The sequence below is a fragment of the Anopheles arabiensis genome, chromosome 2, assembly GCF_016920715.1.
Source record: "Anopheles arabiensis isolate DONGOLA chromosome 2, AaraD3, whole genome shotgun sequence".
Classification (NCBI taxonomy): domain Eukaryota; kingdom Metazoa; phylum Arthropoda; class Insecta; order Diptera; family Culicidae; genus Anopheles; species Anopheles arabiensis.
This window is the reverse complement of record NC_053517.1, coordinates 93,762,610-93,776,036: the sequence shown is the minus strand read 5'-3', so window position 1 is coordinate 93,776,036 and position 13,427 is coordinate 93,762,610. Positions and strand designations below refer to the sequence as shown.

The 13,427-nt window shown below is 43.0% G+C and overlaps 1 protein-coding gene across 3 annotated transcripts in view; it reads left to right on the top strand.

The window, feature by feature from the left end:
* Positions 1–13,427, top strand: part of LOC120898461 — a 136,917-nt gene that overhangs the window by 107,810 nt on the left and 15,680 nt on the right. For 2 of the 3 annotated variants that reach the window (XM_040304358.1, XM_040304357.1), the window contains one exon: positions 8,967–8,996. The exons of the other annotated variant lie outside the window; for it this stretch is intronic. In XM_040304358.1, the coding sequence (XP_040160292.1) occupies positions 8,967–8,996 (30 nt within the window). The remainder of the gene's footprint in view (positions 1–8,966; positions 8,997–13,427) is intronic. 3 annotated transcript variants of the gene reach the window in all.

Genomic DNA, 13,427 nt, shown 5'->3' with positions numbered 1-13,427 from the left:
CGTTCCCCCGTCCGACAGGCTCTAATCCTTCTACTGCGCAAGGGGGTTTGTGTCTATATCCCGAAGGGGGGTGGGTAAAAAGGGGGGAGAAGTAAGGCAAGTTCGCTTTCACAGCTGCCTCCCGCGGGCGGAATGTGTATGCAATCCATTTCGCATGATGTTTTCCACCATCCGCGCTCGGTTGTTTGGCACAATGCTACGTGAAACTCTTGTGCAAAACGCCTCGCCCTCGCTGTGGGTCGGGAAAAACGGGACAACATTCTCATCCCATGCGGTGTCGTGAAAGTGTGAAAAAGTGTGGCCACGCAAATAGCACGAATCGGTTTGGGGAAACCGTGCCTACGATCCGTGGCCGTATTTAAACAAACCCGATTGATACCTGCTCTCCATTGTACATACAGCGGGAGCAAATACACACACACACTCGCGATGATGCTACTTTCCTGCACGGATGCAATTTGTGTGCATTGCGTTGCATCCGCTTGACACACGGACACGTTCTGTTCCAGGGTGGCTATTATTGCATTTTCATCCGCCCGGAAAATGCACCACAAAACGGCGAACGGTGGACGGCAGCAGCTCGTCGCGCTGATGGTTAAATCGCATAATGCATCCGGGCGAGAGGAAGTGTGCGTTGGTAGGGTGAGAAGAGCAATGTTTATGCAAACTCGTTTCCTGTTTTGTTTTCCCTTTTGTACGTTTTCACCCTTTCCTCCTTCTTTTGTATCCCTTTTGTGTTGTATTGGTGTTGTGAGGCAGGTGAACATGACGACACTCTGTGTGTTACACTTTCATATTATTTTCTTTCCTTATTTCCTGCCTTTTTCGTGCATTGTGACACGTCCTTGTTTGTGTTTATTTACCATTCCCTCCCACTTGTGCTGTGCAGTTATGTTTTTTTTTCTTACTAGAAAGACCACGGGACGAACACTCAATATCAACCTCATTAATAAGATGAATATGAAAAAGGATAAATCGCTTCAGTGAGTGGGAAAAAATAGGGCGCAAAACAAACCTTTACCTTCGCAGAAGGAAACCGTTCCGGGAAAGGTAGAAAAGCAAACAAACAAAAATCCCTTACCCGTACCCATTTCCTTCCGGTTTCCTGGTGAACAGGACAAAAGCGGGGGCGATGCATTGTTTTACTTTACGCTTAATGTTTCTAAGCTAAATGGCAGATAGCAAAACTCTTAAAGTGTAATTTGTTGTACATGGTTAAGTGAAAATCCAGGTGTGTGTGTGTGTGTTTGGGCTAATAATGGGGATAAAAACAAAACCAAGGGTACCTTCCTTTTAAAGGGTGAACCATTTATTACACAATGTTGGTCAATTTCCATTAAAAGACGTGATTTATTTGCTGCTATTTTATCCTTAGAATGCAAAACGAAACCATTTCCTGGTCGTATAATGGAAAAAGATTCGTATTTGGCTTTTAACTTTAACAATGGTTTTCCTTTTTTTTTTTTTTTGGGGAAAAAGCCAAAGTCTGTCTAACAACCAACCAATAATAATTGGTGCAAAAAACACTAAATATTGCGCCTCATGGTATACAGAGATTATAAAAGTACAGATTTTGTATGCCTAATTCAACATAGTTTTGCTTTCCTATTTGTTTTCAAATAAGCATGATGTTTGGCTTCAGTTAAATATGCCGCACGCAATACAGGCTTTACATCCCTTGTTTAATCTACATCAAAAGATTTGATGTGATGGAATGCATCCCGAAACTCCTAAACATCTGAGCTTGTGTTTGAAACTCTCCTTAACCCGTAAAACAATTATCTGTTCAAGTAATAATGACAGCCTCTGAAGTTTTTGCCCTTCAACATAATCGCACAACTGATTAAATCGTCCGGCAATATATTCGGCCTGTCCAAAGAGCGAAACGATCACTTTCATTTGAACAAAATAAAAGGAAAGAAAAGCTTCTACATACATTCTCACCATCCTTGCCTGTCCAAAGCCACCACGACGAGGCACTCATTAATCAAGCGCATCTTGAACCGTCTTCCGGGCGCTTCATTTCGGCGCTTTAGTTCGTACCCAGTTCCGTACGATTTAAGCTCCACTGCCTTTTTTTTCTCTCTCCCTCTGCTCACAAACCACACAATTCTTCGCTCTATATCGTCTAAATTAAGGAGCTAGACGCGATAGAAAAATAAACACTCACTCCCTCCCTGCGCATCAACCGAATGTGTTCGTCGTGCAATTGTTAGTGTGATGAGTAGAGGAAACCTTCCCTGACTAACCAGCAAACCGATAGGCGATATCCTACGGATGCTTCTCCCATTCACACACACGATTCGTTTGCTTTGTTCGGAAGGCGCTATTTTCCTTTTGTTCGGGGTGTGGTCGTGGTGGTACGTTCCGGGATGGCACGTCATCGATTCACCACGGGCAGGTGGTTGGGATTGGTTTTTGGAAGCGAAGAGCGAATGGAAGCAAATCAAACAAGCCTGCCGAAAGCCGCGCACCATTGATTAACCGTACCCGGCCCACCCGGACGGCTTACCAGCAACGAAAGACGCCTCTTCATTATTAGCTTCCGTTCTCGTCGGAACAGTCGACTTTCTGGTGTGGCGATGTGGTGTGAGAGCGTGTGTGTGTGTGTTTCTGCTAAGTGGAGCTAAGGTTTATCGATGGTGAAGATTTGCTGGGAAATGAGAAACACACGCTCCACGAAACGATATTGCTGTTGATCTTTCGAACGCCTTTTTTGTGTTTTTTGCTAACCCGCTCTTCCAAAAATAAAGTCTATTTTTATCGAAAGCCTTTTTGTTGCCGTGCTATACAACCCCTGCCCTGCTTGGCACGCGAACTTCATATGTACATTTAAAGGGTGATTGAAATGGAATGAATTTCTCTCCTCTTTCGTTTCATAATGAACACTCATTGAACTGAGGCGTTCAACTCGAAACGCAAGTATTTAAAAGCCGGTGCCACGCTAATAACCAAATTAATCGAGCAAAGGTAATGAAGTACTTAAAATGACACACACCTCCCAGTCACACTCTTATCTCGCCAATTGAACTCACACAACCATCGGCACGGGGTGTGATGGTTTTTCCCATTTTTACTTTTCTCACCGTTTCCCGCTCTGTGGGACAGTGGTAAAAAGACCCTGATTATCGGAAGCCTCAAAGCAATAAACATAATTGCATTTCAATTGCAGCAATTACGAACACCAACCAATGGACAGCTGTGCTGCTTCCCATGCCCTTTCCTGTGCCCTGTGCAAAGGTAAGGGATACGTTAAATGAGCAAACGAAGCGTGGAAAAAGAGGGAACCGTACAAAAGAATGTTTCTTTTATCATGCGCCATGCGGTTTGCCATTGTCGAACAATTTACCACAAGTTTTGGAGAATATTCGAACAAGTGCGCTTGAGATTAAAATTTCCACCTTTCCTTCTTGGGGGATATTTTCATTCATTTTTAGTGTTTTTGTTGCCTTAAATGTACACAAAGGTTTCCAAAACGATGTTTCATTCTCTTATTGCTTTTAAATTTAAGTTTCGATTCATTGTTCCAATCATTTGCAATAACAAAAGTGTCTATACAACTCTCTTACTTTTATCATTTTAAATTAGGACATTCGTTTAAAGTCATACGATCCATACCTTAAATCGAACTTCTAATGAATTAGCTTCAGAACTTCTCATGATGCGTCTCATCCCCCAAAAAACTGACAGTCTCATGCACTCTCTCTCTTATTGTGTACCTTTTTCCCAATCAAAACGCACCATTCCGATCGATCGCAGCGCGCCTGCCAGCTTGACATGCGAAAACACGTCCGCAGCGCAATTGTGCACACGCTGAAAAACGTCTGTCAGCGGCTCTATTTCCCGCCTTCCCACACCGTGTGGCTCTACCAGCAATACATCAATGATACAGCAGGCTCGACAATTGGCTGATCGACGGCCTCCGTTCAGCCTCCCGAGAGCGGCCCGCTGCATTTTTACGCAGTGTTTAGCGCATTGCTGCTGCTGTGGCCGCGAGTGCTCGCGAAACCTAAGCCGGGCGGTCCCTTACCCATTCTCATTCCACTGGATGACTTTCTATGCTGGCTCCGCACTACCGATAAAGCATAAAAGAGTGTGCAGGTGCAAAGGGAGCTGGATAAACAACTGCCCAAGCGCTGGAACGAATGGCGCCGCAAAACTGTTCGCCGGCTCGCATGCACATTTCTTTGTGAAGATGGAATCATAAAGGGGAGGTGCGAGTATCGACACACGGTCGGTTAATGTGGGTCAGATCGGACATTGGCCGTTAGTGGGTAAACAGAAGCAGGGGGTAAAATCGGGGCCAATGACGAAAACATGCGAAACACCGTCGGTCACACAAGACGTTCTTGTGCTAAATCATGGAGGGAGGGATACGGGTGGATTTACGCTCCACCTGGCGCGGACTGACTACTTCATTTTTAGCAGACTTTTGCAATCATTTTGAAGCGAAAATCAAACGGGCAGGCAACGTGCATTCGTTGCCACGATGGTCCCAATGATTGAGGGATTTGCATGTTTTATAAGTAGACCCTTGAACGGTGAGCATCAAAAAGCAAGCCGTTGACCCGGAACCGTTTTAGCCAGGAACGGTACGATTCCAATTGCCTTGTTTTTCTTATTGGTATCAACATACTTTTATCGCTATTATTGATATCGAGCCTAAAAACATAGAAATACTATAAAGAGTAAAATATGCCTTGTTTTATAATATTGTTAGGGAGAAATAAATTTATCTTTAATTTAAAAGATTTTTAACGCAATTCAGAAAAATTAAATTCTTTTAAATTAGTCTAATTTTACTTATTGTAAAATTTAACTGACCAGTATCGTTCAAAAACCGACACAAACGACCCTTTGCATACCTTCAGGCGCTTGTTAAGCGTCAGCAAGGACGTACTAACGCCATCTGTGAGATTAATTGCCATTTTGTTGGTAAATCATGACAATAAAGAATCTCCATTCGCTCCATTCATTCTCCATTCTCCATTCCATTCTCCATTCATGACAAAGAATTAAAGAATCTCCATTCGCCTAAAATTCCACATCGGTCACATTGTGCTAAATTATGCCCGGAAATAGATGCTTCTCCGTCCCAGGCCCACAACTCGTCCTCATCCCGCAACGCAAGCGGTTCGACCCACTGAAAATTCGAATTGCAAATGACCTTCAAATTGTTGCTGTATTCCATCCTCCTTCCTCGCATGCACGGAACGGATTGCAAATAATTTGCCCAGCGGACTAGTGGGCGAAAGCCCGGGGAGGGAACTGCAACTTTGCATTTGCATGTTGCTCTGCTTAGATGATGCCGACACTGCTGTTGCTGCTGATGATGATGATGGTGTTGTCGGTGCACGGTGGATGCTGGTCACGATGGTATCATAACTGTTTCACGCCCTATAATCGGCTTTGCTAAAATATTCAGACCGGAAAACTCGGGCCGACCTTGTTTGCTACACGGCACACTGTGCGAAGTTGGCCAGAAAGTTTCGGGCGCAGGAGAGCATTTCTGCTAAATCGATACCAATACCCTGCCTACATCTATATATATTGAGAACGTGTATGGCCAAAAGGGTTTTGTAAAATGTGGTCCCCACCCCGCCCCTTCCTTCTTTTGTAGGGGGAAAAGCGAACGAAAGTAGGTTTTTCAACGGGCGATAAATTATTTCTCGACCGATTTCGAAACCGGGTGGGTTTTATTTGCCAGCTCGTTAAACCAGTTGCACCGTCAACCCTGCAGCCGTGCACAAAAAAAACAAAACCGAAGTTTAGAGGCAATAACGGGGCAAGAACGAAGGCACAACGTAAAAGTCTACACACTGCCCATGGTAGATGTATGTGTTTATGTAGATATCAATATTTATCCGCTCGTGTGGAATTTGTAAAGGGAGCGGCACCGTCATTATCCATGCACACACCATCTCCCCCTGGTGGTGGTGGTGGTAAGGAAACGGGACAAAAGAACCGGGCGCACGAGATGTGCACTGGTAGTGACATAAATTTATTATTCCGCATGTTGCATACCACACCGGTTTCCTTACGAGAAAAGCTCAACCCTGTGCCACCGTGTGTGTGTGCATCGTTCTTTATGCTACCGGAGAACCGGACCACCGCCCCTCCTAAATGGATGAACGGATTGAAAGATTATGATATATGCCATGAATATTTAAAGCGCTCCGGTACAGAATGCAGCTTGAAACGGCCCCAGAAGGTGGAGACGTGTAACGACCCCACAGCTCATATACTACCCTTCTGCTGTCCATTACCTGCAGCTGAGCAGCAGCTTCCGCTAGTGGCCGGAATGGCATCAAACTCCCATCAAACGAGTCCCCACCAGCAGGAGGTCCTAAAGGACAATAAAACAACATGCTGCTTGCTGCACCGTACACCACTTTGTTGTGGCTTTTGGGGAAGGCCAGCAGGCACGCTGGATATTGGTTTCTAAATGGGAAAAAGTTACTCCCTCCCGTGAGAACAACGTTATACGAACGAAGCTAAATTCCTCATTACACTGTCCCTGGTTAGGAGGAGCATCGTGTTCAGCGCACGTAAAGTTTGAAATTATTATCGAACCCTCCGATGCTCAAGACGATTGGAAGCTTTTTCACATCCCCAAGAGCTTATCACTCTCTTTGTGTGCATTTTTATATCATTGTTTATGAGCTTCGGCGCACTAACAAAAGGACTGGTAAAGATACATGATTCATCGTCAGAGACAGACGTATTTGATGGTAGTCTTTGCAGTTTCTTTGAGATAAATCCAATACAATTACAAACAATCATTTGTTTAAACATATTTTAAATAAATGAATACATCTTATCTTTAAATATTTAGCTAAAAATCAATGAATAATACATTTTATCTACTCCACAAAGGACCCGGAAATACCGAAGAAATTAAATGAACTAAATGAATTGGTCAAGGCAAATAAGTTTAGCTAACCTCTTTATCGAAACATAACCTTAATCTCTTCGATGATTTTCAATCGAATTTGATCCTTGAAGCATCATTTAAAGTGTTTTCCTTTCCCTTAAACTGTCCACCAACGCTACCGCTTGGCACGGAGTAAGCGTGAAATGTTACCCTTGATGGATTTATTTCTTCTGCCAACTTTCTGCTGCCTTTGCAGAGGGTGAAAAACAGTGCCCTAAACACAGACCTCTTAAAATGTCAATATTATCCTCGCACTTCCCTAAACCACCCCAAGTGTCAAGTCAACTGATTTTTTACTACTTCTTTTAAAAAATCGGAACGAATCGGAAAAGGGAGAGAAAAACAAGACACCAGTGCGCAGCAAAAGTTTTGCTTGCTGGTCGTTAAACTTACGACTTTAGTGTTGCAGAACGAAACAATTGTACTGTTCGCCACGCGTTTGATATACCGTTTCGATGCTCCCAAGAATGGGCGATGGGGAAAAAGCTTTTTCTTAGCTTTTACTCTTACTTGCTCCCATTTTTTTTCACTCCGAATCCGAAGGCACTGTATTTTATTACTTATCCTGACATTTGTAATACCAAACGACAGACAGTGCGGGCACAAAAAAGGGCATGACAGTTGTGCGAAACACCACAGTAAACAGGATAATAAGCGTTCCGTTTTTGAAGCTTCATTTTTTGTTCTTTTTTTTCTTTTGTTCAATAATATCCTAAAATATTATTTCCATCCCCGAACACCACAATAAACACCTCGTCAACACATCTTACAGTAGAAAAAGTTGCTAAAAAAATGCTCCAAAGCGTGATTGTTTTAAAACAATGAGCTAAGTAATTACACCTTTTGCATGTGCTGGCGCTTCAATTCGCCCTAAAGTATGCAAACAGCATTACAAAATAGCTTAATAAAGGAAAAATAGAGGCTTAAGCAGCTTTTTCTATTGGAATCGTCTGCCAAACATAATACAATATACAAATGCACTACAATATACTCTCACATTTACACTCAAAACACTTTCAAGGTTCACATGTTCATTGTTTCTTCACATACACTTCGTATCGCGTTTCTACATTAGAGTTTCAAACGTATAAAGGCGCGCGCGTGTGTGTAGTAGTGAGTTTCGTTTACAAGTGTATAGATAAGAGATGAATTTGATCCCTTCTCTACTATGAGATGCTTAAATTTAAACATTCTTAACAGATCAAAACCATTTTGCGAAACAAACGGGCAGTAAATTTGTTAAATTTTTCGTGTATAAATTTGTTAGCTTTTTTGTTACACAACCTCGCCATTCAGGTTCTGTAACTTGAGCGCTGTGTAAATTGTATGTAATTATACTTCTTGTAATAATATGTTTCCGAGACCGATGTTTCGTTCCAATTGTTTAAATGGTATAGTTTTTATATGAATAATCTGCTCGTCTCCAACCCTACAAATTGGCATTCCATTTGGTGCATTTGGTTTAGAGCCCTCAAACCCTCTCTCGTAATATCCGCCACAAAAGCGTACATAACCTCACAATCAAGAAATAGTATAACACAAAAGCGGCCTCACATATGTAGCTACTTTGCGACAACATTCACGCCGCTGTTGCTGCTGCTACCGCTGCTACTGCCAGCGCTCCGTAGCGATGCTGTGTGTGTGCGATGTATTTGCATCTTTAGACCGTTTTAACCATTTTCCCTTGCGTTGTTTAGTTCGGTCCCACATCCGTGTTTTGATCGTTTACATTGTCTGCGTCGTTTTGGCTCTGTTTTTTTTCTTTACCTATCTTTCTCTCTTTCTCGTTCTCTCTTTTTTCTCTTTGTGTACTTTCTGTACTTACATATTATCATTCTCTTTCGAAACCCAACGCCAAAAATTAAAACAATCATCATCATCATCACCACCATCACCACCGCCACTGGTAACTTGCAATCAAAATAATGCAACACACCTGTGACGCCGCCACAAACAAAAAAAAAACCCGCCGCGGTTTTGACGCGGTAATTGCGTCACTGCTTTGCGCAACATGCCCAACACCGCCAAACAGGACAGCACGAATCCGAAGTGGAAATCAACGGTAATGTGTGTTTGTGTGTGTGTGTGTTTTTCTGTTTTCGCAGTACTTCACAAACAGTTCTCGAAGACTGCGAAACGCTTTTTTATTGTTCTACCCTTTTTATCTTTTCTATCTTCACTTGCTGTGTTGCTTTTGTTTTCTCCGTTTATTTTTTTTTTCTTCCTGCCTAGAAGCTGCTTTCTGTTTTGCTTAATCTTTTATTCCACCTTTTTTCTGTTTGTTTTCTTGAAGGAAAAAAAAGCATTTTAAGGCTTGCCCATTTTTCTCTTTAATGCAGACTGCAATTCTGTCACGCTGTCTCACCCTGATTTTACACCTTGCAATCTCTATTTGCTGAGAACTAAATTTTCCTTCACCATCACACTATCGGTGAATTTTCACTTCCATTATCTGGCTTGTTCCACTTCAAAACTTCAATTTTTACTATGAACACCAGTTCAGTGCTGGGGGCTTGTTAGATATTTCGCTGTCCCACTAGTTGCAAAAGCTTACCAAAAACCTAGCTTGTATCGTTCACATCACTAGTTGGCGTTACTGTGTATGACTTTTTGATCGTTAGAACCTTTGCTAAAAGTTACTATTTTCCTTACTTTTTAAATGCACTTTCATTTCACGATCCAATTTGCAACATTTTCCCCGTGGTTGCTTTCGTTTGTGAGTTGGGAGCAAAATCAAGTTAAATGGAAATTAAAACCATTTCGATGTGAGCAACAACACGATTGGCGTAAATAATTGATTGATCCCGATATTCCAAACTCATAAATCCCTTTATGTTTGATGTATTTCCTTAGAAAATTCGAGAATGCGAATAGAATCTAGTCAGAAGTTGTAATAGACAACATAGATTGCAGCATGCTTTTCCATGTATAGCGAGTTTGGCTGTATCGAGCAGTTTAAAGGCTCAAACATAAACTCCTGGTCACGGCACCAAAAATCCATTCCCAAGATTTACAGCAAAAAATCTCCAATAGTCTAAACTAATGTACAATACCATTAAACATGAATGAAGATAGTTTAATTAGATTGTTGGTCGGTCTGAACTATAACCAGCGCTTTCTTCTTACACAAATATTTACCATAACGTGCAAAAACAACAGAAGGAATTGTTTTCTTCACTACCTGTAAAGTACTACACCACGAAACCCATCAAATCCAGTCGAAGTACGTTCCATTTTTCATAATTGCTCCCGTTTTACAGCACAAACTCTCCGGTGTTCTTTGTCTTCTCATATAGATCGAGCGCAGGTAGACGCGTACAGTGCCCGAACGCTTATGGCTCTCACGGCTCTTGGGACAGACAGTTTGTGGAGATGGTTATGAAAATTAAAAAATCACCATGTACGTCTTTTTTTACCAGAGTGCGCCGCACCGTATTCGTCGGGAATGCTGATGAAGGCTAATTTATTTTACATTTCATCATACGTTCCTGTGCACTTCTACCTTGACGGCGGTGGCCAAGCTCCGGGTGCTTGTGTATCTCTATCTCCGCAACAAGAAAAATGGTTCGCCGTTTGAAGCATGATGTTGGATGCTTCATCTTTCTTTCCTTCTATTTTTTGCTTTGGTTTTGACAAACGCGCATAAATCAACCTTTTGCCAAGTGCACCATCGTTTTGAAGCAGTTGATGGCTTTGATACCACCACTACCACACACCACTCCCAGCCGCATTCCCAACTCAACGCATATCTGTACATCGCATATTCCGGGCACAGGCAGCACAAGCGAACGGTATAAATAAAGTGCGCGGTAAAACACGTCGCAGGTTCACGATGTGAGCGAAAACGTTAAATCGTCCGCCAGTAAAGCAATGGCGGCGGCGGCGGCGACGACGACGACGACGTCGACGGAGTGGTTTGTAATCTCACCGCGCTAACAAAAACCTTGCAGCAACAACAGCAGATTGTGAGGAAGGAACACTTCCCACACCCTCTTTGACGAACGCTCTAGCAGCAGCTCCCTCTCGCGGGAAAACCGGACGCACCGCGAGACTCTTTGAGTCGCGACCGAGCCGTTGTCGTCCTCGCGTAAGCTGTCATGTTCAATTTCCCAATAGACCCTCTCTCCCACCGGTAGGAAGAGGAAACACTCGTCTTTGGGTTATTCTGCTTTCTTTCTTTTGCCTCGTCTATCTTTGGCTCTTCACCAAACTGTCGGAGTGACTGCCTGTTCCTCCTCCTGTGCGTGCAATTCTCTTATCTTTGCGTTCGTTTTTTATTCCTCCTTCTTCCTCATTCTTCTTCTTATTCGCCACCACCTTCAATACAGAGGTAAACGGCCGTGCAGACAATATACCGTGAGTTGTCTAAGTATCCTTCTCTCACATCTCCCTCCTCCCGTGTACTGGGACAAGGGAATAATGGTGACGGGCGAACGTGTCGGGTCTTATCTTATCTAACGCCGCTGCCGTTGCTGCAGTGCAGCTACACGAGCACACGATGTTAATACGCACCACCCTGCACCGATAGGGATCTCCTGCATCCTACGGGGAGACGCTTCTAAGGTAAGAGGAACTCATTTTTCACTGCGCCAGGGTGAACCATCCACCAAAGACTTGCGTACGATGCAGCAGAAAGATGAAACCTCACACCCCACCCTGTGTGTGTGTGTTGCGGTTCAACGTTCCGTTCGTTCCGGCAAAGAATTAAATTGAATTAAAGCACAGCAATGTTGTTGTGCCTGCAGTCTTGTGCAAGGGGCAACACACACACACACACACATTTCGCAAATGAAAATTATTTCATTAACATTCCCGGCGGGCTTCAAGAATGTTTGAGTAGCCAGGCTGTGGTGCTTCATGTAAACATTCTTTAGAGATTCGTAAATTATGCAGGAGATGGAAAAATTAAATAACAATAAAAAAGAGTTTCACTTTGACCCTTTCGTTTGATGTAATCGTATGTTGGGTGTTTGCTCCACATTGCTCTAATACTGAGATCCTATTTTGAAAGTCGCGATTCACTTTTGGGTCGTATTTTAGCAGTGTAAGCGTACTAAAAGCTTAGTAACTCCCTCTCGTGGCAAACCCTATGTATTAAAAACCAATTAGTCACTGTTTTCGACACATTGACTTGTTAAATGCACCTCAAAATGCTCTTCTTTACCACTCTAAATGTCTATTTGTTGATTTGCGTACACATAATGACTTCCAAGTTACAATCGTAGGTTATAACTTCCTTTTAGGTTACCATAACCAATTGACTCTTAACATAAACCTTCAACCCAGACTGATACTGATCCCTGTATATGCCCGTAATAATATCTTGATCATCTTAATCAAATTCCAAGGATCAATAAAAGGTTAAAAACTGCAAAAACATCAAATTTTGCTTCAAATGTTACATCGTCTATCGATTATGTTCCATTGGTCTGTAACTTTGCGGTAACCTTGACCCGAACCCTGGTTGCTTAGGACCGATACGGAGCTTCCCGTAGGTATCCATGCAGCCCAAAAGGGATCGATCGAAATGGGCCATAATGTTCGGCCATAGCCTCGATTAAAAAAAGATTTATTTCGATCGAAAAAGAAGAGCAAAATAAGCCTCTCTGCTAGCCGCTTTCCACTATCCGTAGAATAGCATCCGAAAAATGCGTACCATTGGCGTTCTTAATCAAATTAATTGCACCATCTTGAACCTTTAGAAGCGTAAGAATTTGGACCCATCTCTTACATCTCCCCGCGCTTCGTATAGGAATCTGTTGCGAGACCATAATCCTTAGAATTGGACTATTCTCAATTGTGGTTAGATGGAGCTACTTTTAAGTCCACTTCTTCGAAACAGTGTTTTTTCCTTCTTCCAGGAAAATCCGGGAAAATCCATTCCCTGGATTATAATATGCTATCCATTCAGACACTATGGACCGACCGACAGTTCCTGGATGGTTGTGGTTTTCGGGATACTACTATTGCTCCGGCTGTATACATGCAACAGCAGTTCCCTCACTCTCACCACGACCAATGCTAGCAACATAAAATTAAACCCAACACACCCGCACACTGTATTAGGAAATAATTGAGAACGGTCTAAACGCAGCCCCCGACTGTGTGGAATAGTAACCAAACCGGCGTAACAAAAAACCCAATCCCCTCTAGAGCGTGGCATTAATCACTACGTGAACGATCCCACCTTGAACCATACGTAAGGCGCCCCCTGTCGGAATCCTTCTCAATCACGGACGTCCGCCCTCCGCGCAGTAAATTGGCTGCCACCGTTCCAGAAAGGGATTTAGGCGCTCCATACGCTGCTCTACCTCTTCAATGCTCTGTTTTATGTACCCATCCTTTTTCCTCCCTCGGTTACGAACAACAGCTCATTTAATTTAATCAGCTCAAATCGGTTGATCCACGGGAAAATCTGCAGGAGAAGCAAGTCTGGTACGAACCTATCCATCTTCAACCCGGTACCGGCGTTACCGGCGTGCGTTGAAGAGAT